The 24836-nt window shown below is 36.3% G+C and overlaps 4 protein-coding genes across 4 annotated transcripts in view; 2 read left to right on the top strand and 2 right to left on the bottom strand.

Annotated features, from left to right (window-relative positions):
* Positions 1–179: 179 nt before the first annotated feature.
* On the bottom strand, positions 180–2399 carry LOC106180317 (uncharacterized). The gene is made up of 3 exons (XM_013564276.3): positions 2146–2399; positions 1198–1380; positions 180–636 (listed from the first exon to the last, which is right to left on the bottom strand). Exons 1-3 carry the CDS (start codon positions 2345–2347, stop codon positions 338–340), a joined length of 684 nt encoding a protein of 227 aa, XP_013419730.2. The 5' UTR covers positions 2348–2399; the 3' UTR covers positions 180–337.
* Positions 2400–4909: 2510 nt separating this feature from the next.
* LOC106165844 (chromosome-associated kinesin KIF4-like) lies at positions 4910–18547 on the top strand. Its single transcript, XM_087008190.1, has 26 exons — positions 4910–5014; positions 5457–5686; positions 6121–6317; positions 6531–6617; positions 6965–7346; positions 7976–8151; positions 8419–8465; positions 8659–8716; positions 9063–9199; positions 9500–9599; positions 9748–9792; positions 9939–10115; positions 10511–10614; positions 11096–11240; positions 11571–11681; positions 12015–12098; positions 13083–13196; positions 13436–13579; positions 13915–14145; positions 14676–14846; positions 15070–15168; positions 15420–15497; positions 15656–15760; positions 16059–16247; positions 16704–16856; positions 17210–18547. The coding sequence occupies exons 2-26, from the start codon at positions 5458–5460 to the stop codon at positions 17576–17578; spliced, it is 3732 nt and encodes a 1243-aa protein (XP_086864316.1). The 5' UTR covers positions 4910–5014; position 5457; the 3' UTR covers positions 17579–18547.
* LOC106161725 (protein SLC31A2) overlaps positions 16288–24836 on the top strand; it is a 96884-nt gene continuing 88335 nt past the window's right edge. Inside the window, exon 1 of the mRNA XM_087008196.1 lies at positions 16288–16295. The gene's annotated coding sequence lies outside the window, so the exon portion shown is untranslated. The remainder of the gene's footprint in view (positions 16296–24836) is intronic.
* LOC106180338 (eEF1A lysine and N-terminal methyltransferase) lies at positions 18650–24784 on the bottom strand. The gene is made up of 12 exons (XM_013564299.2): positions 24499–24784; positions 24030–24258; positions 23566–23774; positions 23126–23252; positions 22696–22814; positions 22230–22370; positions 21607–21793; positions 20944–21259; positions 20422–20498; positions 20039–20180; positions 19506–19634; positions 18650–19149 (listed from the first exon to the last, which is right to left on the bottom strand). Exons 1-12 carry the CDS (start codon positions 24588–24590, stop codon positions 18848–18850), a joined length of 2070 nt encoding a protein of 689 aa, XP_013419753.2. The 5' UTR covers positions 24591–24784; the 3' UTR covers positions 18650–18847.

Raw genomic sequence — 24836 nt, forward strand, 5'->3', positions numbered from 1 at the left:
AAATTAATGATTTTCAATGACGCATCACCTAGTGATGAAGGAAAATTTTGGTTTTCACATTTCTGACAAAAGTTTGGTTTTTGACACATCCACGCCCTTATTTAAAGAACAATTTAAATGAGAACATAGTAGTCCGTGATGTTGAAAAATGTCTTTGGACTGTAATACAAGAGATACTCTGAAATTTTCAATATTTTATTAGGGATTCGAAATCAAAATGAGTACAAATATCAAATGTGGGAAGATCTGCTAGAAAATGATTTTGCTTTAAAGACGTACCTAAAGTACACAAGAAATCCATTCTCATCATAAAATATGGTCAGCTTGACCGACAGAATTAACCAGAGCAACGCCTTCTGCAGACCCTTTTCCTGTAAACTAAACTGAAAAGTCCGTAGCATCTTCTCACTTGAAAGCACCTCCTGCTTTTACAGAGCCCATAGCGACCGTTTTTCAAACATTTTGCTTTGTATTTCCCAATGCTGACATAGTATCTGTAGAAAACGCTACCTCGGTAGTAACTGGGGCGCAGGCGTCCACAAGTTTGAAGACTTCCTCTCTTAGCGGTATATAGATTGCCGCATCGTTTTTTAACTCGGAAGGATCTCGGGTAGTTGCGGCATACCATCTTACAAGCTGAAAGGAAATGTTTATATTATAAATTAATGTTTTTTAACTTAAATCATAGAAGACAAGCAATCAGTTGGCAGTATGCACAATGACGGTTATACATGTAGCAGAAATAAAATATTCCGCCAGGTAAATCTATCAAAAATTTCCTCAAAGCTATGCACCCTTTTTGGAAGCTGTCTACAATAGTTTCTTTGCTCAAATGTTAAAGATGGGAGAAGTTTTGAATGGAGATGTAAGTAAGGGTTATAGTAAAATGCGTTATCCGTCTCAGATAATTGAAGGAACTCGATCTAGTAGTTGGGAGCGGTATCACAGTGCAAGGGCAGGGTGGGGACCGAGAGGGAAAGGGGAGAGAATATCCTCTGATGTGACAGGGTACTCAAGTAAAGTACAGTACATAAAACTGAAGAAGAGAAGTCGATTCAACATTTTGTAGGAGGCAACTTCTAGCGCCCCTTGTAGTCATAGGGTAGGGAGAGAAAAGAACCTCTTCTGCGCGGCACATGATCCATTTTGTTAAATACAAGGACTGTGAAATGAGATTTTAAAAAAATCCAGCGCTACCTCTTCGGGTGTCCACATCGACTGACGGGTCGGAGAGATCTGATAATTCGCCGTCACCCTCTTCCCATATGCCGTCGTCTTCTTCATCATCTCCATAGTTCCCTTCTTCGTCCTCTTCGTCCTCTTCGTCGAGAAATTCGTCACCTTCATCACCTCGAGCTCCGTCATTTATGCCATCAAGCTCTGTAAAAAATGAGGCCCTGTTACACATAGAGACACTATTAGGCCCTCTTATCTTTTATTCGTGTTAGCTACAGTTAGATACCTACCATGTACCTAGCCACCATGAAATCAAGTTTATTTTTACTTGTATGAATTATATGAAGGAATGCGTACTTCAGAAAGGATACGCCTCATAGACATAGGCCTAATACAATATGAATACCATCAACTCCCCTGAGCATTTTGATTTATAACGGTGTATGATTATTATTCCTCTTGAACGGATCTTATTGTATGTATTAGCGAAAAAATTAGAAGTCTGTTTGATGAATTACAAATCATTTACGTTTGACAACGTACAGTTGAGCTGCTTTGAGCATGGTGTTCCCAAACCTTTTACAGAGAGTCAGTAAAAAAAACTTGGTTTATTTCAATCCACTTCTCTCATCTATCATAGACATTGGGTAAGAAAACTTTCCTATAAGAAATACCAGTAAAGCATTCTTCTGAGGAAAAAATACTGTATCCTGTTTTTATTGCAAGCCAACCTTACTTGTATTCATGCAGTAACTGGCTGAGTTTAACAAGAAGCTTCTGTTAGCCCCTAGCAAAGAAATAGAAGCTCGGGATTTTTAACAAACTCTTTTTACAAACTTTAAAAACATTGTTTAAAAACAAGTCATGGGGGACAGTAAACCTTGTAAATAATAGAAAATCTCAATATATGGGCATTAAACGAGCTTGATGATATTTTTATTCCACATGAACATCAATACAAAATCTCACCATCATCTCTCCAATCCTTGTCAACCTCTTCCGAGGCTTCTTCATCAGAATCACTGCTTAAACGCGTGAGAAGATCTTTCAAAGCTTGGACACTTTCCAACCCGCCCGTCTTCTCTGCCGCGGCGCCACCGTCGTCGTCTTCAGCGACTCCGCCACGGACGGCAAAGAGGCATAACGCTACGACAAATAGGGAGATCTTCATAACGAGAGCCGAGGTGCAGTTGACGAAGTGAAAATAACGGAGAAAGACGCTCTACGCTGGTTCTACCGCTGTTTTATATACACTTGATTTTGAGCATCTGATTTATTGAAATGTTTTGACATTTTGGTGTTTACTCATGCACAAATCTATATTAATTTGTCAGTTAATTATCATAACAACGTTACAGATTTACATAAGTCGTGACAGACCGGAGTTTGCGGGTGGATACCTATTATTCTTCCACTGTCCTCTGCTATTTTGAGGTCCGACATGTGACAGGCTGCACATCTTATGATATTTATATTGTAACCTATAAAAAAGACGCCTAAATGATTCATGTAAGTCATTTGCATGTCGTTGATTTGTTATGAGAATGTCAGCATTTTTGGCGACTGTTAAAATGAGGTCGGTGCTAGACTTGTTTCCCTACGGTGACAGTGCCGTAGCCTCCGGGGGGGCAGGGGGGGCAGCTGCCCCCCCTGGGATTTAGAATTTTCCACACTGGTAGGGGGACACCCCCTCCCCCCTCAGGGGCTTCGCCCCCTTGTGTCCGCTTACTGCCCCCCCTGGCATTTTGCTCAGGCTACGGCCCTGCGTGACCTCCAGCGCCATAATTAGAACAGATTTATTGTTGTTTCTTCTTTTCTCTGAATTCATTCTTCACTTGAAATTAACATATAAAAGACGAACACTAGTTCTATTAAAAAATGAGTCAATAGTTCACACGAGACCGACGCATAAAAGTGTCCGGTGCCATTTCGTAACAGAACCAGCAATTTTCAAGTCAAGAAGCTCAAAACAACAATACTCTATGATTTTTCATTATTCATTAAAGGTATACTATAAAGGGATAACACGTTTCAAAATATCCCAATGTTGTTCGTACATATCTTGCAAAGTTACTTATATCTTTCCCAAATCAGAACTTAAAACTATAAAACCCCACAAACTGAAGTATGCAGGCCTATATACCTGATGCCGATGTTTCGTTTTGAAATGTACAGTAAAACATGACAGTCTACAGCTAAACTTTTGGTCAGACATCTAATGTACAACTAATCAAATATTTATTAAGAATTTGAAATTGTACAAAACATCTAATTTTAGCGCATGGATTCGAGGAAAATTTGGCTCAAAATTTCCGGATGAAATTTCTTGATTTAAATATATGAAATAAGAATATTCTGAAGAAGCAATCGCAGTCGCGGCTAAGTCCTTTTTGAAAGCACTGACTGGAACTCGAGTTCATTGTCGTGGAAAGCGAAACTATGGCAACGGTCAATATGATTCTGATATTTTGGCAATTATTAAGTGCCCCTGCAGGTTTTGATAGTGCATATGGATAATAAGGTCACCTTTCGACCCTCTTTTGCAATTTGAAATATGTTTTTCTACATGAATAGGCCGAGTGAAAAAAAATGATTTTTAATCTATTCATTTTCCCGCTGTGCTCCTGTAGTAATACAGTAATAACAAAGCTGTGGTTTACTGGTGAAGTCTTCTCATAAGGTGTCTGCTGTGATTTACGCCAAAACATAAATCAAACAAAATATTTTACAGGGTATGCGTAATTATGGGAATGAATAAGTACTATAAATGCCTTCATATTGTGGTCTAGTCTAGAATTAGACTTAAAAATCGCCCTGGGTTGTGACCATTAGAGATTAAAAACGATTGAAAAATCTCATTTTCCTTTATGACTTCACTGAAGAATTCGTTCTATTTGTGAGTCTTAACACGTTATCTTGTAAAATATGTGTGCTCTAAATAGAAACTTTTAGTTGAGGCTACGTTGTGTATCACTTGAAAAATTGTTTTAACTTGTTATTCTAGATATGTCAGAGGAGTTCGAAAATCTTCGTTGAGCATACAGATTCAGGGGATGGGGGAGGGGTCTCTTTACTTAAAGCAAACTGGTGGGATCATCCCCCATTTCCTTCGCAAAAAGAGAAAGCATACACTGAGGTCCACAGAGGCAAAATATAACATATTACGCCCTTTTTAACAGTCTGGATCCATAAGATTCGTTCTTTAGGAAAACATTAATTTTTTCTTTTGCAATGAATGTGTCAGTAAATAAGATATATACTCAATATTTTGGTATCAGGAGAGAAAATGCAATACTAAGTCAATATAAAAGAGTCAGTCCAAGATCAACCGAATGATGTCACAGGCGTCAAAATATTCAAATTAGGCACCCACGCTTGGACTAATAAGTCAAAGGTCGACCTCCGCCTACCTGAAAAGTGAATATCTAGAAAGCAAACCAGATTAAATTGAACAAAAACACATATGATTTTTTAGATATGATTTTTATATGATTTTTTAGATTTTTTTACCTTCTTAATTCCACGTCTGAGGGTTCCTATTAACAAACAGGACTTTTCTGCATTGATCCACGAAACAGTCTGAGAACACCTCATAACTAGATTTAAGATTTAATAAAGAAAAACACAGACAGCAATGTGTTGAACTTAAATACTTAGTAATTGTGGTAGGTGTGAAAGAGTTCTGAGCTCACAATGTGACAGAGAAACCGGAAGTCCTGAACCTCGCTCTCAACAGCCAATCAGCAGTTGTTGGCACATGGTTTAAACTCGCGGGTTGTTACTACTTGGGTTTGCTGTATGATAACAAATGATAAATTTATAGCTGATATACTGTAAGGTAAGAGAACTGGCAAGCACACTTGAAATATTTTGAATTTTAAGTCGACTAGTCTGACCTGTAACTCGTGAGTGTGACGAAAGACGTGAAGTTTTTCATGATTTAGAAACTTGGCAAGTACTATATTTGATTGTTGATGTCAGCAACACTGAAATTAACACGATTTTGTTTAAGAAAAAAATGTTTGAAAAGAAAATGGCATTAGTTGTTTACGGTACTAGCATACGCACAACATCTTATTTTATTATTCAGAGGTGGGTCTCTGACATTATCGCATTCTAGCTTGAGAATAAAGTTGCCGCCTTGCACAAAGTTTCATATGTGTAAGTAACACAGTTTCCACTATTACTGTCTCAGATGTGTAATACATTATACAACTGACATTGTGCTAACCGTCATTGCCACCTAACTGCAATATCAAATTTAGTTGTTATTATCCCAGGATGTCCCAGGACAAGGTAATCCCAGTGAAGGTGGCCCTCCGTGCCAGACCACTGATCCCCAGGGAGACATCAGAAGGGTGTCAGCAGTGCCTGGAGTTCATACCAGGAGAACCACAAGTTGTGATAGGCACCAAGTCGTTTACTTATGACTTTGCGTTCTCCCCCAACACGTCCCAGGAGCTGGTTTATGACAAAGCAGTGGCAAACCTTGTGAAGGGGGTTTTCAAAGGTGAGTTAATCATGTTTGGTGGAAACATCTCATCACAGCCTGGTTATCACTTGGTTTGGTCAGTTGAAAAATACACTGTATGTCACAGACAACATTGTCCAATTCAACTTTAAAAAATCCTAGTTGGTTTGTGAAAACAAGAGCTAAATATTCAAATTTTAAGATCCAAAACTTGCCTGGGAGCCTGAAACTGTCATTGTCATTATTTTATGATAAGTACACAAAAATAAAATTTCATCATGCTTGAGATGCTATAACTTAATCATATTAAAAAATTGGCTGCCTATGTGCAGTCATAAACAGTAATATTCCTCTCTGGTGTGAGCCAAATTTCACATTTGTACACCAATCCAATACTGAGCAAAACTAGAGAAAATCTCATTTCTTGTCCACAATGGGTCTTGTGACGTTAACTCGGCTGTTTGTTATATCAGGATACAATGCCACAGTGCTGGCGTATGGCCAGACAGGCTCTGGTAAGACTTATACCATGGGGAGTGGATACAACATCTCCCTGGAGGAAGACGAGGACCTGGCGGGCGTGATCCCCAGGGTGGTGAGACAGCTGTACAGAGGCATTCAGGAGAGGGAGGAGAGCCATACCTTTGTGGTTCGAGTCTCGTTTTTAGAGGTAATTGATTTTGTTTGAAAATATGTTAGGTGAAAAATAGATGAAACTGATGAACTGCTTTCGTGCTTGTACATTACTGGTGCACATTTACACTACATTTTTTGTGCCTACAAAATCCTTTTCTTGTGCGTAAACATTATTTAATGCATGTTTTAGGTGCCATGTTTATAAAGTTTCCAGTAACTGAATTCTGTTGTTTTTTGGTACTTTAAGATCTATAACGAAGACCTCCATGATCTGCTGTCAAGTAATAGCAGCAAGGATCTGGCCATTAGAGAAGACCCAGAAGGGGGGATTTTGGTAGGTGTTTGTACAAAAATATAAACATGCACACATCCTTTATATATTATACCTGGCCTTTGTTTATGCCAAAATATTTGCACTCAGCTAAAATACCAGCTTTGCATAGTTAAAAAAACTATGTTTGCAAAATTGACAAGTTGACAAATTTGCACAGTGGTTAAGATATTTTCCTATCTGGTCTACAACTTAATATAAATAGGTTGATTCCACAAAGATTGTTTGGTATACTTCTCCTTTTTCTTCAGTGGTACCAATCTCACAATATTTGGAGCATAATACAGCCTTGTATTGCATTCTCTGTCTGATATACAGTAAATACTTTAGTTATCACATCTGTATTCCAGATCCCTGGTCTGACGGAAACAGTCGTATCCTCCCCAGAGGACACCATCTTGTGTCTAGAACACGGCTCCACCCACAGAACCACCGGCGCCACCGCCATGAACGCCACCTCCAGTCGTTCCCACGCCATCTTCACCATCATGGTGGAACAACAAAGCCGAGAAGACAGCAACGACTTCATGAAGTCAAAATTCCATCTTGTGGACTTGGCTGGGTCAGAACGCTGCAAGAGGACCCAGGCGGAGGGGGGTCGTTTTAAGGAGGGGGTCAACATCAACCTGGGTCTCCTGGCCCTGGGTAATGTGATCAGTGCCCTAGGGGATGAGTCACAGAAGAGGAGTCATATCCCCTATAGGGACTCCAAGCTTACAAGGCTGCTGCAAGGTATTGATAGGGTCCTGCTAGCATAATTTTAAAATTGGATATTTTGATTCATCACCAAATGAACAATAGACTGGAGGAACTTTGTCCAATGTGTTTGACTTTCTGATCTCTAAGTAAACTTTCTTTTCCTATTAGAGTTTTATTGGAGGCAATTGAGAGAGACTGTGTGCCTGGCTCTTTTATTCATAATAATCGTTGATGTTTTTAAACAAGCCATAAATTATATTATTTCATCAAACTCAAACTTTTCCACCTTAAAATGATGAGTTGTCATAAACAAAAAGTCAGTAAAAAAAAACTTAATGTCAAAACCTACAATTTAGCATTTCCTGCAGTTGGCAGTTAACTCTAATTTTCTTTTCTTTTTTTTTTCCAAACTATGGAAATGAAAGGCAGCCTGGGTCTCAGTTTCACAAAAATTTAAGTCCGTTCCCTGGCTTAGTTGACTAGGATTTCCATGAGATTGCTGTTACACTGCTCCTGATAGGGCAAGATGTGACCATGTAACCTAGATAATTAGTTCTTAGCCTGGGAACCTGACTTAGTTTTTTTTTTTTTTTTTTTTTTTTGTGAAACTGGTGCTAGATAGAAAGAAGAAGAGCACCATTAAATTCTTTTCTGTTCTTTAGATTCTCTGGGTGGTAACAGTCACACTGTAATGATAGCCTGTGTCAGTCCCTCCGATTCCAACATGGAGGAGACCCTGAACACGCTGAGGTACGCAGACAGGGCCAGGAAGATTAAGAACAAACCCATTGTCAACAGAGACCCACAAGCAGCAGAAATCTTGAGACTCAAAGGAGTGGTGAGTTGGGTTTTCAATACTAAACGTGCAAATGAACTTAAAAAGTCTGTGTGTCTTGTTGAAATTGTGATGACAGTTATGGATGCTTTCTACCCAGAATCAGCGCTGCAGCATAAGGGAAATATTGTCTGGTGCATGTATTTTATGTATCACAAATTTTTCCAAAGGGGATTAATTACAACATTCAGAGATTTTCTTTCAATTGATTAATGATGTTGTAAGCATGTATGAAAAGACTCCCTAGATTTGGTGTTTGTTTCCCCACAGGTTCAACAGCTGCAGGTTCAACTTATGCAGAATGGTGGAGTTCCTGGGTATGTAGCCCCGCACTCGGTTTATTAGTGTGTGAATGGTGTGAACCCTGCCAAATTAAAGCATGTTCAGCTATCAGAATACCTTATCAAGCTACTGTTACCTAGTCAGTGTGTGTGTTTATATAGAATGCATTACATTTTGCATTCACCTTGGGTAAATTATATGAAATGTTTTTAATTTTTTATTTTTCAGCAAATTTGAAGGGTCAATTGACATTAAAGCTTTAAAGGAAAGAATTAAAGAACTGGAGGTATTTTTTGTGAATTTTACACGTTGTTATGCAGACTATTGTCATTACCATAATCAGCTGAATAAGTTGATAACACTAATAATCCAGAGGTTTTAATTGCTTTGCTGAGCCATCTAAAGATTTATAACTACAAGAAATGCACTTAAGATAGTGATTAGACCTACATTAACTAAGATTATTCAGCAGTGATGAATGCATTTTAAAACATTTTTCTGGCCTGGCTTCAAACTCTTCTATTTGCTGTGGGACCAGTGGCTCTTATAATAGACTGATGATTTATGCACATCTTTAATTAAACTTGCATCATTAATATTTCCTTATGCGTCTTTAATTCTTATTTCACCAGGAGGAAAATCATAAACTCAGCAAAGAGTTGGAATCGGCTGTGGATAATAGTACAGGGCTTTGTGAGAAGATAATAAAGACTGAGCTGGCCAGGGACAGGTTGAAGGAAAGACTGAGGGACCTCAGGCAGCAAGCAGGGTGAGAAAGAGGCTTCAATTCTTTATGATATCTGGTTTTATTTGTGACTCTGATGAACTAATAAAAAAGAATTGATGAATAAGATGGTAAAACCCAGTCAGTGTTAAACTGATGAAGAGAAAATAAGAATTGTGTCTGTTACTAATACTATGTCATGATAACTTTTTATTCTATTATTTTTTAACAGTTAATCACAGTTAATTCCAATTCTCATGGTATGTTATTTGATGACCTTGAGAGTAACGATGAACAGTTTCATTTTTTCATAATCATTTATCAAATTTAATTAAATTTTTTTAGGCTCACTCTCAACATCACACAGGAGCTGGAAATCAGTGGGGAATTAAAAGATAAGGTGGATGCCATGAAAGATTTAAGCAGAAAGATACAGGAATTCCCTGTAAGTACTGGATATGAGGTGGTTTCCTTGGGTAAGATCTTGTTTATTGCAGGTGTTTATTTTGATAATGGTGAATTATATGGTGAAGTACAGTGTATCATCAGCATAAATTGTCATTTAATTATTTCTCCAACTTTATTATTTAAAGGAAGAAGAACATGAATTGAGCACTATAGAAGAAGAGACCAAAACAGTAAGTATCTGAGTTATTTGTGCTAAAATTCTGTTATAAACAATGTAATTTTTAAATTCATGAAAAGTGCCTGGTTTTAATATGACAAAACTTCTCTTTATTTGTGGGTCCTAATTTTAACACACTTTTTCCTTCCTCCCCCACAGGAGAGCTCTGGCTCTTCTCCTGTCCCAGATGAGTTTGATGCCAAGCACGCCCTGTGTCAGGCCAAGCTGAGTAAAGAGCTGCAGGAGCTGAACAGGCTGATCAACTTGAAGCAGGACCTGGCGTCTCAGCTCTCTGAGAATGACGGCCGTCTGGATAACATGAGAGTGGAATATGAGGTGAGGTTTGAAATAGAATTTAATGAAGGTCTCTTTTATGTGTTGATTAGTTTTCCTATCTTCATAAAACATTTGATTATTTGAATAAAAAATGAGAGGCATATGGGACAAGTTGTTAGATCTAATTTAAATTCTCTATAGCAATGATTTTGTTTCTTGGCTTTAATAAAATGATTTGCCCTTTATACCCAATGCTAACAATGTATTCAAATTTCTGGTCATTCGCCTTAAACAATACTAAGATGTTTTGACTGTGGCTTATTTTAACCATTTTATATTCATCATTCAAGAAGCTTGATCTGAATAAAAAAAAATAATCACCTTTCGTATGTAATCAGAAATTTATTGTCTCAAAGGAACACCAGTATTAAAGAAAAGTTGGGGTTTGTTTTCAGAAAAATGTGAAAGAGCTAGAGAGCCAGCTGGAGAACCTGATGAAGGAGAAGGAACAACTGCAGGCTGCCCTGGACTCGGCCAAAGCTCAGACTAATGCCAACAAGTTAGTGCACTTAATTATTATGAAAGACAAGACTGTGAAGTTTCATAAACCAGGGATAAGCTTTTTTTCCGGCCATCAACAGATTTCCAACTTTTTCTGAGCCAAATATATCATAGCGCTAGACAGCACCCTGGACCTCATGTCATATTTTTTTATTTATTCACTAAATGGCAGTCTCTCCCTGACCTATTGACATCATTTTGTGTTGACATTTACTTTGTTTAACAGCATCTTATTGGCATGGATTATATTCATTTATTATTAGTATCATTATTTTTTTGGCTTTGATAGTTGAATTTATATCAGTGCTTACATATTCTTCTTTTTCCCCCTAATAATTGGATTTGATTTGTTTTTATTTTTTTTATTTTTGACATAATTTAGCACATTCAGTGTCTTAGAAACTGTTTAAAAAACTGCTGAAGTTACAGCTATGCTCACTTTTGAATTTGAATTTATGTTTACTTTTCCCCCATCCCAGGATCTCGGAACAAAGAAGACAGAGATTAAAAGAGTTGGAGAAAGAGCTGGCAGCTAAGAAGAAGGAACTACTGGAGAAGAACAAGATTGTGAAAATGAAGGAAAGCACAGACAAGCAGGTCACAAAGATGAACACTGACATACAGGTATGATGGAGTACTATTGTGTGCTATTGGATCATTGTGCGGCAATTTGTGCCATAAAATTTGTTTCAGTATAAATTTATATCTGTAAATACATGGGTAAATTATTTCAGGGTTATGTCTGATTTCAGGTTTTCCAGTCTTCATTTTGATTTGCAATGAGAAATTACAAGCCGTGTTTTCATGGGTGAAAGTTTTGACAACTTTCACCCATGTAAATATGAATATGATGCAGTTAAACTGATCCCTATCTTATACTATAGTGGGATGAAAATGAGAAAGTTAGTTCTAAAAGTGTCACTCTCATGTTATAATTTGTTCTGTTCTTCACAGACAATGAAGCAGCAGCGCGTAAAGCTGATGAAGCAGATGAAGGAAGAGGCAGATAACTTCAGGAAGTGGAAGCAGAGTAAAGAGAAGGAAGTGATGCAGCTCAAGGCTAAGGTAAGGCTTGATTGCAATCAGTCATTGGGCTCATGGTATCATAGTTAACTGTAGACATTACATATGCTGATTTGGAAGGAGAAAATTTAAATTGTTGATGGGGTTTAATGTTTTGATATAATATCTGCTTGTTCTGCTATAATCATTTCAGACGCTAGACAATGCATAGTTAATTTTTAGCCATATAATTCAAAATAAGTGAAAGGAAATATATTTAAAAGAAGTTCAGACTTAGATATACTATTGTTGCCACTTTGCCTATATTTCAAAGTATAACTACCCTGTCAAACTTGGAACCCAGTTATCAATTAAAAAAAATTCTTTCACCCTTAGGATCGTAAGAGAGAGTACGAAATGACCAAGATGGCCAGAAATCACGAGAAACAGCAGGGTGTGTTGAAGAGGAAGGCAGAAGAGGTAAAGTTAAATACACCGCGTCAGAATTTTGGTAGCTTAATACAAACTGTTAAATTAGGTTTATAAATGATGGGAGGGTAGGGCTGTAACCTTATCTTTCATTCATAGATTGAAGTATTGGATCAAAATTTTGTCATGTAAACTTCAAAGTATGTAGGGCAATTTGTCATCTTGATTAGTTTTCAGCATGTAAAAGTTTGATGTTTTCTTTTTTTTTTTAACGTAGGTGAGATATCAGGTAAAGAATAATTCAAGTCATTTATTATTTGATTTTAATGTTTCACTCCAGATTTATCAGACATTTTTTTTTCCTTTTTTAAAAGTTTTATTTTATCAGAAAATTTTATGTAATGAAAATAGTGAAATTTACAAAACATCATTTACATTTCACTAAATGATGTCACTGTTAAGAGTCTGGAGCTATATGGCACTTGCACTATGTTGCTTTTCTCCATGTTGCTTTTCAGCTAAATAACCTTTCAGTATTTATTTTATTGTTGGTATTTTGCATTACTAAAAATGTTTTGCTGCCTGTTTATACATATCCAGAACTGATGTGGGGATTACCTAGCTCTTCTTTGCATACTTTCATAAGTAAATTAAGACCACTTCGTATAAACGTTGATGATAGGGTATTAATGTTAAGACTATAAAATAAATGAGATTTATAGAAACAGTGATAAATTTTCATTGGGCTAGAGCCCATTGCAGAGTGTCTCGACCAATCTCATACTGTCAAAGTATTTCACTTGAACAGCTGAATCCTGACGTTGCCAAAAGTTTGTGTTTGCAGCTTATCAAGGCTTTGTTGTCTTTGACCAAAAATCCTTTCAATATCTAATTCATATCATACTCATATCTCTAGATGAATACTAGGCTTCTCTCACCTGAGGTGTAACCCGTGTATTATTATTATTATTATTATTATTATTATTATTATTATTATTATTATTATTATTATTATTATTATTATTATTATTACAGGCTGCTGCTGCTAACAAGAGGCTGAAGGAGGTTCTGGAGAAGAGGAAGGCTGTGGCAGCAGAGAGGAGCAAGTGCCCTGAAAATGAGAGGAACAGATACCAGCTGCAGGTCAAGGTGGGAGTTTAGGACACTCGTGCATAGATACACGCTTGCTCACACACACACATGCACACAAGCATGCAGGCCTGACACACACATTTCCTGTCTTTAAAACATCCCAAACATCAAGTCAAATTACAGTGACTTGATTAAATGAATGCAGATGAATTGATCTACAAACTGAGCTGCCAGGGATGTTTTTTCACTCTCAGTAGCATTACACATTACAGTTGTTGATTTTTTTTGCTCTCCAGAGTTTGCTCAACCAGGACCTGGAGATAGCGGTCAGTTTGAAGGAGGCCCAGCACCACCTCCAGAGTCTGATGAACGACAGGAAGGAACTGACCAAGCAGTTGTCTGATCTCAAGGACAAGCTGCTGAATGGACCTCCCAAAAAGGTGAGGATCTTTGTCAACCTTTTCTCTTTATCTTTTAAATGGTGTTTTGTAAATATTGTTATTTCTAGTTTCTTAGCTCTATGTTCTACTGTTTGTCTCATATTTATAATATGTTGTAACTTATTCTTTATTTATTTTTACAGATATTTTTTATTTATTAATTTATTATTAATTTCTGAACTCTACTCTTGGCTACTTTCCATACATTTATATAACTCTGGTAAAAAGTATTTGATCTAGTATCCAGAAAAGACCATGACAATTTATTTCAATGATAACTCTTTCCCACTATTTGGTTTATTATAATATTTTTTCTTCTTCTCATTATTATTTAGAAATATGCTTGGGGTGGAGCCGGTGACATGAAGGAATCATCTGATGAAGACGAGGAGGAAATCAAGAAACAAATCCGCACCCTGGAGCAAGATCTGGAGTTGAGAAATGCTCAAATTGCAGACCTACAGCAGAAGATTGTGGACGCTGAAGACGGTTTCCGCTCCAAAAATCTGGAAAGCATTGTATCACTAGGACAAGCCAAGACAGGCATGAATTATCTGCTGGACCAGGTGAGACTGAAGCATTCTTTAATACTACATGACATTGGCAAATAAAACGTGACTTCCAGGCTGATGTTAGCACCATGTGACTTTAATCAACCTGTGACCTATGCTTTTCCAAAGTCTGTGAATGCCAGTGCACCTGAAATGCAGCAGTATATGAGCTAATCATCTATATACACTGGACTCAAAAAGTAAGGAAACGTGAAATTGTTTGTCAGTAATGGAAAAACTATGTATTGGTGGATACATTATCCATCAGTAGTGGTGTAAACTATTTACTTTAGCTCATATGGTTATTTGATCATTATTCAAAAATTCAAAATATCGATGTTTCTGAACTTTTTTGGTCGTGTGGTACAGTTTCTTTTAATGGTGTCTCGACCAGAAGATACATTGGTATCGTTCATGTTCTTTTCTTTCTCTCTCTCTCTCTCTGCGCTTATATAATATGTGCACTGTCCATTGTCGTCATCATGCTCTTAAGTGGTTAAAACACCAGTTAGACTAAGTTTAACAAACCTTTTCCTATTTTTAAGGCTGTGATTGCCAAGTGTGCCCAGAGCAGAGTGGCCTGTGAACTGAGGCACCAGAGGAACACTGTGGAAGACCTGACTAAACAGACAGAAAAGATGGAGGAAGAACTGAAGAGTGTCAGACATATCCACCAGGAGGAGCTGCTGGCTCAACAGAGACAGTACGAAGACAGGGTAAGTATCCTGCAGATGATGTTTTAGACTGAATCTAAAACCAAGTTTGAAAGATTTAAATGAGTATGAGATAAAATCTTTTTGCTATTAACTATAAAGAAATAAGTAATAATATACTTTCAGGATATAAAGAAATTGAGTTCCTGTCAAAAAGATATAAATGTAATTCAAACACAGCAGACAGGATTAAAATATGTGATTTTATAACCGCCATTTTTTCCAGATACTTTACCTGCTGCGCCAGTTGAAAACTAAAAAAGAGGATGAGCCTCTTCTTAACAGCACTCTAGATGAGCAAACTAAGGAACGCCTTAAGTTCCAGGTAATATATTTATCACTTAGTACGAGGCATTGTCAGAAGTTTGTCACCAAAATTTTCTTCTCGTCACCTCAGACATGATCAGTTAGTAAAATGGATGACTGGCGGTTGACATATTCTATTTCATGATAGTGTTAAGCTTGAACTTTTGATCCCAGGAGCTGACGTAATGATAATAATTTCATTGGAGATTTTGCATTAATTTTGTGCCTTAAAGAAAGTCTCGCCCTGAATTTGGTGCTGGTTGTTTTCAGGAGCAAGAAATAGAGCGACTCAGTGGCCTACACGAGGAGTTGCAGAAGAAAATGGAGGAATGTGAGGTGTTGAAGAAGGTACGAAAACGCTGAGTCTACAGCTCTTGTGGCATACAGCATGGTTGTGGTTAAAGTTATTATTCATTTAGATGCATATAAATATTATTATTTTTTATTAAATTTTTAATCTGGAAGAAACTGTATTTTCTAACTTTGGCCTGATTTGTTCTCGCTAGGAACTCACCCTAGCCAAGTATCAAGGTCGCAAGATGTCTTTGATGCCCACAATTACAAGAGCAGACGGCTCTCCGTACTTCACTCCTCCCAATCCCCTGCTACGGGTAAGTCATGAACATGGTTACATTTTGTTAATTTGTGCATTCAATTTTTCAGTTTTACTTGCAGGATTTAAGCATTTGAATTTTTTGATCACATTGTAAAACTATCTTTGTGCAAACCTGATATAGTCCTGTTTAAGACTTTTTTTTTTTTTTTGTCCAAACTAAAATATAAAAGTCAAACATAAATCACTCTTCATTCACATTTCTTCGGTGAAACTTCATTTACTAATTTATTTTAAATATTCTAATTATCATATAATAAAAATTTGAATGATATTTTCATCTCATAATTTTACAGAAGAAGAAGCCTAAGTCTCAGCGCACAGAGGCAGAATTGATGCTGGACTTTGACGACTTCTCAGACACGGATTCTGACGACTTCATAGCTGATGACAAAAATGACAAAGACTGGACAAAAACACCCCTTTACAAAACAAAAAATCAGAGGAGGAAGACTTACAGTGAAATTTCAAAGGACAGTGACAAGGTATCCCTTTATTAATACAATAAAGATTAATTTCTTGAAGTCTATGTACATTTTGTTAATAGTCAGAATTATCTGTTGGGGTTGTTTGAAGTAGTATAACCAGGTTGCCTCCAAAGAGGTGAACAACTGCCAGTTTGACCACCAAATACAACCTCACAATATTAAACCATTTCTTACCCTTTGGTGAGACATTGACGCCAACCCTGTATATATACAATAACTCCTGTGGCTGTCATCTCATGGGGCTGCTTAAGTCTTTTGGGGTGTAGAGTATAGTATTTATGTTTTGAACAAATTGTGTTGGTGTGCTGAAGAGTGTTATCACTTAGTAACAGACGGTAACAGTCACTGGAGATTGAAAAATTATTTAAAATTTTTTTTTCTCTTTTATTTATGTTAATCGTGGGGCTATTGGTTCTTTTCATGGACTAATTTAATGCCATCTTTTATTCCCAGTCATCCAGTGGTCCCGGAGGAGGGAAGTTTTGTTCCTGTAAAGGCAACTGTCAAACCAAGCGGTGCTGTTGCAGGAAGAGCCTGGGTCTCTGCGTGGACAGCTGTGGCTGTAACCCCGACACCTGTGTGAACAGAGAGGGCAACTCTGAAAATGTAAGTACCCCAGATGTGCACTTACTAAAGTGAACCAGAGGGCTGAAAACCTGTTGCTGTTGCTTATTGTGAAAAATTACTGGTCTGTTGTAAAATTTTATTATTTTTTAATGTAATTTTTTTGTCTCTCAAGATTTATTTGTCACTGATACTTGTAAATTGTGCCAGTTTTCAGCTGGTTATGGTTTTTGGAGATGTAGTGGACAATATATTGGGGGGTATGAGGAGGAATGAAAATGAAGTCATACAGCAGATGATTATACTTTTATTTGTGTTTTTTCGTGTAAATATAGCTCTTTCAGTTCTTGTTGGTAATGACAAATTTAAAATCCGAGATTTGTGATATGTTATAGGTGAGCCAGACATCCAGTGGAGGCCTCAACACCACATTCAACGTAGGGTTGGACCAATCTGGCCCAGGGAGTGCCGACTCCACATTTAACGCCAACACCAGTGTGGGCAGGGCTACGCGTAAAGCCCTGGCAGCGATGAATGCCTCACAAGAGGAAAAACCTAGAAGAACACGTAAGAGCAGGGAAAGCACCAAAAGACCATCTGCCAGTAGTTTGTACAAGCTGGAGTCCGAAAACAGTGAAGGAAAAGCAGAAGATGAAGACAGCGATCCTATAACTGATTTAGGTCAAGGGGGCCTGAAGAAAAAGAGGAGGTTGCTGAAGCAAGAAAACAGCAGCTTTTTCCCTAGCATTACTGATGAGGCATAAGATGCTGGGCTTGCCAGCTACATTCCATATATTTTAAGTTTTTTTTTTTTTTTTTTTTTTTTTTTTTTTTTTTTTTTTTAATTGGTAATATTTACCTATTTGTTATTGATAAATGATATATGAATGTAAATGTGAAGTAGATTTAAATTGTGGAGTAATTTTTCATATCATCTGTGTAGGCCAAATGTTATTGTTACAGATTTCACTAGTCATCGACTAGATTGCCATGAGGAGAAGAATGTCAAAAGGAAAGAAAGGCAAAAAGCTTATTTTCATTCTTCAGTGACTGAAGTTTGGTTAATCTTATTGATGATCTAAATTGTCATAATATTACTGTTTGGCTTTGTTAAAAAAAGAAAGCATGAAGCCATGTTAATTTTAGTATCTTAGTAATGAATGCATGTTCCGTGTATGAATTGCATACACCAACATTTTATGACAGTCTTTGATGAAAACTACTGCCAACATTATATGCACTTGCTTCCCATTTCTAATTTATGAATTTAACTGTCATATGTGAGAAAAAAAAGAGTTGTGACATTCATCATTGTCCTATAGCTTAGTCTTAAGCTAGACTCGTCCATACAGTTAAACTGAGCCTGATTTAACTGCATAGTAAGAGACTTAGTGTAAATGATTAATATACTAGAATTTCTGTACTTTAAGATGCAATGTGCTGCCAAGTTCACTTTTCATTGTGAAGTTCAATTGTTACAGGGAGTAAGTGACCATGAATGTGAAATACTGTTCTCTGATTGTCAATTTAAGCTGCAACTCGTTACTGCACTCTCTTAATATTTTATTGGCAACACATTGAAAGGTGAATTAGTAGTTTTAGGCATTTTTAAAAAATTAAATACAGTGAATGAAAGTGACATGTGAGAAGATAAGGTGTGTTTGTTTGCATATCAGGGATATGATATTTGCACCTGTAAATAAACTGCATAGTATGGCCTATTATCAAGGCAAGATATCTTTCCGTCTTCTTGATGTTTATTAATTGAAGCTTTTTATGTTTGCAAATCCCAGATTGGTAAGGTTTAGAGCAAAATAAAAAAGAGGACAAATGTATATATGAATGATTTTAATTTTTAAAGTGCTTGGCACTCGAATCTGATGTGTAAATTTAAAACGAAAAAAAAAAATTTCCATTTTTCTCTCAGTTTCTCACTCTGGACGTAAGAAATATGAGGAAAGACTTGAGAACAGCATTTAATAAATGTAAACAATTCAAGTGGATCCTATTAAGCTTGGCAATAAACATCATTACTATAAAATGTGTAAGCCTTCCAGCCTGCATGTTAAATTAACCACATATGCTGCTGCATTGCTTTTTAAATCTACACTGTCTTGTAACTTCTTCAGAGCACCTGTCACTGTTTCTGGCAAAATTTCTGAATCTTGGGTCCCTTCTACTGCTGACTGTCTTGAATTGGACAAACAGAATACAATTTCGTTGACTTCATCTGGGATTTTTACATTGAGTACAGTCTTGAAAACACTTTTTAAGTTTTGCACAACGCTCTCTCGCAATGACTTGTCTCTGCACACCAGGTTGAGGATAAAAACACCTGGAAAAAATAAATGAAATTTACAAAATATCAAATTTTATAAAATGTGTATTTCAACAATTTGTGGGTTTGAGATAGGAGGAAATCAAACTGACTGGTGATGAAATCAGTTAATCAAGAAATGGAAAATAAATCCATCACAAATTGAGTGAACTTATTTATCTTACAAATTGTTCCTTCTAGGACCTCACCCTGACCAAGTATCATTATTTTAAGTAAGTAATAAAATATTGTGGTTAACTTGGAATTTTTGCTTCTCACATTACAAAACTTCTCCAACATAGTGCACTGATTTCTTTTTACAAAATTTCAATCACCCAACTTTGGTCAGATATCATAAACCATATTCAAAATACCTTCGCTGTGCAGCGTTTTCTCTACATCTTTCAGAAATTCAGCTTCCACAAAACCTTTGGGAGGAGAACTCATTCCTACACTGCTGTCTTTACTGTCAATATCAAATATTATCACATCTTTTGTTTCACCTAATTAAATAAGAAAAAGGAATTAATTTTTCAAGTTTTTAGAAAACAGAACTCACACTAAGGCAAATTTTTTCACAAAAAAAGCATCAACATCTTGCATGCTCAATTTATAGGAATTGTATTGGCATAATAGACTTTAACAAAATTGCTGAAAGGATCATTTTCTATTAGATCCATAAACTGAAAACCTTTACTAGTTAAATAACAGATACGTTGAGCTTCTCTGCTAACTTGCTGTTTTGGTGCAGAAATTTTACTAGTAAAATTTATCGACAATTAAACAACTGTTACGCTTAGAATTAGCCATTTAATATACACAACAGACATGTCTCTGATGAGTTGATACACCAAAATATATAGACTGGTTCAACTGTAGTTATTATTTAATTCTATCCAACACTTACCTGCTGCAGCCAGTTCTTTGACATAATCTTGACCATCTTTCACAAACACGTGAACCCTCTCCTCTGTCACGCTGCCAAACCCAAACCATTCCTTGGCAATACTGACCACAGTGTCATCTATCTCTACAATATCTAGGCTGACCTATGTGATATAAAGAAGAAGTTATTTTCATTTAGAGCTCCATCTTTTAAAATTTATTCATAATTTCCAAATAGAAAATTTCTGATAAACAATAGACATTCTGTATAATAAGGGTGTAATTGAGCATTTTTCTAAAAACTGTTTATTCCTAGACCACAGTGGACTATTTACCATGTAATATCTATTTAATTTAGTAAGCTTTATATTAAACCATGGAAGTGTAAATTGTATTTCATCTCACCTTAGGAAAATGATCATGAATAAACAAAGGCAGTCCACCCCCACCTAGACCAATTATTGCCATTTGTAAACCTGAATCTGAAATGCAATATAGGTAACAAACATATACAATATAAATGCTGTTATAATAATGCAATAAAAAGTGGAATTACTTTTTTTGTTAATCTGGCCTTGTCTTCCATGTACATTTAGTAATAAGCTTTGCATCTGAATACTATTTTTATTCTCAGTATGTGGCATCTACTGGAATACTTTAATTCTGAGGACTCTTTTGGGCATTTTTGGATCTTTCAAAAAATGGCCAGCATTTTCTTGAAAGACAGATGTCTTATTTTCAGAAAAGATGGACAGGATTACATCTTACAACTGAAATTAAGGTCACTACATTTCAACCTCATTGCAAGGGCTTCTTCAGGTGAACTGAATTTGGGCTGTCATCTTTGTGTAGTTGAAACTGGGGACACTCCAACATCATTATGTTGATTTAAAATAAATGGATGAATGAAGTCTTGCATTTAATTACCTAAAGACTTCTCAAAGTCTCCTAACAGAGCCATCCCAGCAGTAATTGTACTGTGGTGCTGGCATGATAAGAAGCTACTGTCAACCACCAATCGTTTTACATTCTTCTTCTTCCCACTCTTTTTCTTCGACGTTTCCTGCTTCAACCTGGCTTCTGACTGAACAAGACTGGGGTTGCTGAGAAATACCAATCTCCTTACGAGTTCTTTGTTATCTGACTCTACATCTTCTATGACATAATCACCACTTGTGTTACTCTTCCCTCTGTGTTTGATGGTACGATGCCCTATGCCATCCCCCAGGGACAGAAACGGTACCTAAAATGGAATTAAATAAGGGTATTGTATATTTATTTAAAGATTATTATTTTTATTATTATTTTGGCTGATCTGCAATTATGACATGATTTTGATCAATATATTTGAAAAACAATTTGTTAAAATTATATCAATACAATCAGTCTAAACTGTTCCAGAAGACTCTCTACCCCCAAATTCAGTACAATTAAAATACTAGAGAGTGCAACATGGACATATATAAATTTACAGGTAAATAATGGTTAACAACAGGTGAACATATAGTCAAACATGGGGGTGTGAAAGTGCGTGCATTCATGCCATGCGTGTTGGCAAGAATTCTTTTGGCAAACATCGACATGTATTACCTGTGTCTTATTTTTCAGCTCAGCAGGGGCCAGCTCCATGACTTTACCCGATAACTCAGCTTTGATGTTCTCCATGTCAATATATGAGTGATCTCGATGTAGCAGGACAACAACCAGCCGTTGGAATCCTGCGCTTTCAGAGAGCTGTTTTCTTCCTTCATTAGTAGAGAATAGCCATTCTGTCTCCCTGAATGTGAAGCATGTTTCAGAAAATTACTCAGTATCTGGAGAATACTGTACGATAATGTCTTTAACATGTCGTGTTCAGAAATGGTGGTCTGACAGAAGGCCATAACATCACAGTCAGGACAGCATCTAGTTAAATGGCACTGGCCAAATATTTTTGATTTTCTTATAAGAATATGAACATCTGACCAAGGCCAGCATTAAGATTAAAAACATACTCTGCAATCTTTATAAAATATAATTAATTAAAGAGTTATCACTAAAATATAATCGATTTGATTCAATTATGTCATGCATAAACCTACCTTGAACATTTTATCGAAATCTATTCTTAACTTTCGGAGTTAATCTTTAAACTTTCAACCAAACAAAGGCCAAGACTTGTCGAACTAATCACATAAAGTCAATCCAGAACATGCTGTACGCAGTGAACTCACCTTCCTTCAGGAGCAATAAAAATAGCAAACACATTGTCCCTGCCATTCCTGTCACTGTCCACAACATGGAGGGTATACCTGGGAGAGGTGCTGGACGTGGGACCATACAGGTGAAGGACTATCTGGTCATCAGGGTGACTTCTGGAAGACAAATAGATACACTCTTCAAGTTGATGACATTTAAGCAAAAAAAAAAAAATAATAATTATTGAGATTAAATAGTAACAGGATTTTAGTAAAATTTTTCTGTCATAAAAAAAGAGAAAAGAAGACCAAATGTTTTATTTAATCTGAACACTTTTAATTAACATTTTTGTTAATCTTATTTTATTTTGTGAATTTAAATATTTATAATATTTCAAACTCCAACTATATTAGTTTCAAATATGCATTATTACCTTCGTTGTTGTTGTTGTTATTGTTATTATTATTATTATATACTGTATTTGTAGCTGTTAAGTATAACCTTTTGTTAATCTGCTGCCTGACCATAGCATAGTGCTGCATCTCCTTGACCGCTGTGGTCATCTCGTCTGTACTCTCCAGTCTGGACACCTGGTCTTCTAACTGACATACCTCTAAGATCTACAATATACTACTTCAATTTTAATTGTTGTATGAATCATATAAATAACAATTACAGTTACGTATGACTTATTTACAAAATCTAATCCGATGAAAATTCAAAATCATGAATAAGCTGTTTTGATGATTTTAGTATTTCTCTTTTTTGTAATAAATCTCAAAATGACAGTAATCAACTACAATCAGCTTCAATGCACAGGACAAATCTTTTTCAATACCCTTAGAGAAAGAATGCATCATTATTGATATAGAACACACAAAAATACGCACAACTTAATTACAAGAACATGAACACCAACAAACACAATCACCTGTTTCATGTTTGGCATTTTCTTAAATTTAGTGCAGACATATAGAAATACTGGCATTTGGAACTCCCTGTGGCCCTCTGTGTCCTTGGGCTGGACACTGACACGGTGGATACGTAGTGGCCACCCTCTGCAAATACACAGAGTCTATTTATATGAATCAATCATATCGACCGCAATCCACTGTCAATATCATATCAGATTTCAAGATCTTTTGTAGCTTGTTGATATACTGGTGTATAATCATTCAATTACTGCATATGTTGTCTTGAAAAGTTGAAAAGACTAAAAATTTAATTTCAGTTTTTTTGACAAATGTTTTTGGGTTTTATTCATTCAAAATTGCCAGGATGCACAAAATAACAGGGCCATTATCAACTTTCTTTATGCCCTACACAAGGCAGTAAATTTCAGTGGATAAAAAGGACATACTGAGTACTTACTCGTGGGGAAAGAAGTTCACCACTTTTTTCAGGATGTGGTCTTGTGCCAGTGACACACAAATGTATCTCCCTCCAAGCCGTAAGACTCTGCAGAGTTCTCTAAACATCTTATCAACATCTTCGCTCACTTTTTCAGTGTCATCAGTCATTATGGCATCAAGAGTACCCTTGTCCAATATAACTGAGAAGGTGTTATCTTCAAATTCCATCTGAAATTTTAAACAATACAAATATGGTTAAAATCATTAAATATTACAGATTTAAAGGAAATGTCAAAATGTACTTCACTCTTATTGTGATAATCTGGTGTGGGCTAACACTTCAAATCTAGAAAAAATTTTTTTCCCAAAAAGTCTAGGTAATGTCTTGTTTCTTTCAAAGTACAGTACAATACTGCAAGTCAAGCAGAGAGAGAGAGAGAGAGAGAGAGAGAGAGGAAGCTGGAGTGATGGCCTCTCTTATACCTTCATCAGATCCATTTGCAGAAACTTCATATCAGGTCTCTGCTCAGCATTCTTGGCTGCCATCTGTTTGATGACAACCTCACTGATGTCAATGTTGGTAATGTTCTGGTAACCTACATCATACATATCAGCACTCAGCTGAGAGTTACCACAGCCTATCACTAGGATGTTGTCACTTGGCTTGATGTATTTGTGTAACACGCCACACAGATCTGGATATTCTCCATACCTAAAGTGAATACACAGAATTATATGGAATATCTTTAGTTATACAGTATATGGTGTTTACTTCTCAATGTGTGTCACCCAAATACTGGTAACTGGTGCGAAAAATCAGTTTGTTAACAAAATCTTATACCGATGTTCTAATAATACAGCATGCGAAAGTAATCATAGAGAAAAAAATTAAACATTAGTTATAGTAATTATCTTTTGATAAGAGAGAGAGAGAGAGAGAGAGAGCTAGTACCATTCAAATGCTTCTGATCCCCTCTTCTTAAAGAACTTATCCCAGTAATCTACAGAGCTGAAGTCTGCATGGGACTTCGGCAGGAGATTCATTTCTGATCCAGTGCCAAAGTTTGACCTTAAAACATTAGGCGTAAAAAAGCCTGCGATTCCAGATACAGCCACTGAGACTCCACTAGTGCTTCTCTATCGTTGGTTATTGGTTATGTCTAAAAGTTGGATCGCCTGAAAACACAACGTATGTACCACGTGCGTCATATTTTCGTAATTACTTTCAAAGTTTGTTTAAACAATTATATTATTGTAAACATCATTGATGTGGTAAATTTTATGCATCTG

Source organism: Lingula anatina, chromosome 3 (genome assembly GCF_051362555.1).
Source record: "Lingula anatina isolate TDL-2025a chromosome 3, LinAna3.0, whole genome shotgun sequence".
In the NCBI taxonomy this organism is placed as follows: Eukaryota; Metazoa; Brachiopoda; class Lingulata; order Lingulida; family Lingulidae; genus Lingula; species Lingula anatina.

What these genes read in the sequence shown, in the direction of transcription:
- LOC106180338 (XM_013564299.2), bottom strand. Translation starts at nt 24,590, where the DNA reads ATGAATCTCCTGCCGAAGTCCCATGCAGACTTCAGCTCTGTAGATTAC. An exon ending in CAAAGAACTGGCTGCAGCAG is followed by an intron (nt 19,635 to 20,038) that starts GTAAGTGTTGGA and finishes TTATTTAATTAG; the next exon opens with GTGAAACAAAAGATGTGATA. An exon ending in GAAAACGCTGCACAGCGAAG is followed by an intron (nt 19,150 to 19,505) that starts GTATTTTGAATA and finishes TATTTTTTCCAG; the next exon opens with GTGTTTTTATCCTCAACCTG.
- LOC106165844 (XM_087008190.1), top strand. Translation starts at nt 5,458, where the DNA reads ATGTCCCAGGACAAGGTAATCCCAGTGAAGGTGGCCCTCCGTGCCAGA. An exon ending in GAAAGATACAGGAATTCCCT is followed by an intron (nt 9,600 to 9,747) that starts GTAAGTACTGGA and finishes TATTATTTAAAG; the next exon opens with GAAGAAGAACATGAATTGAG. An exon ending in AATGTGAGGTGTTGAAGAAG is followed by an intron (nt 15,498 to 15,655) that starts GTACGAAAACGC and finishes TGTTCTCGCTAG; the next exon opens with GAACTCACCCTAGCCAAGTA.
- LOC106180317 (XM_013564276.3), bottom strand. Translation starts at nt 2,347, where the DNA reads ATGAAGATCTCCCTATTTGTCGTAGCGTTATGCCTCTTTGCCGTCCGT. An exon ending in CAAGGATTGGAGAGATGATG is followed by an intron (nt 1,381 to 2,145) that starts GTGAGATTTTGT and finishes CATTTTTTACAG; the next exon opens with AGCTTGATGGCATAAATGAC. An exon ending in CGATGTGGACACCCGAAGAG is followed by an intron (nt 637 to 1,197) that starts GTAGCGCTGGAT and finishes ATTTCCTTTCAG; the next exon opens with CTTGTAAGATGGTATGCCGC.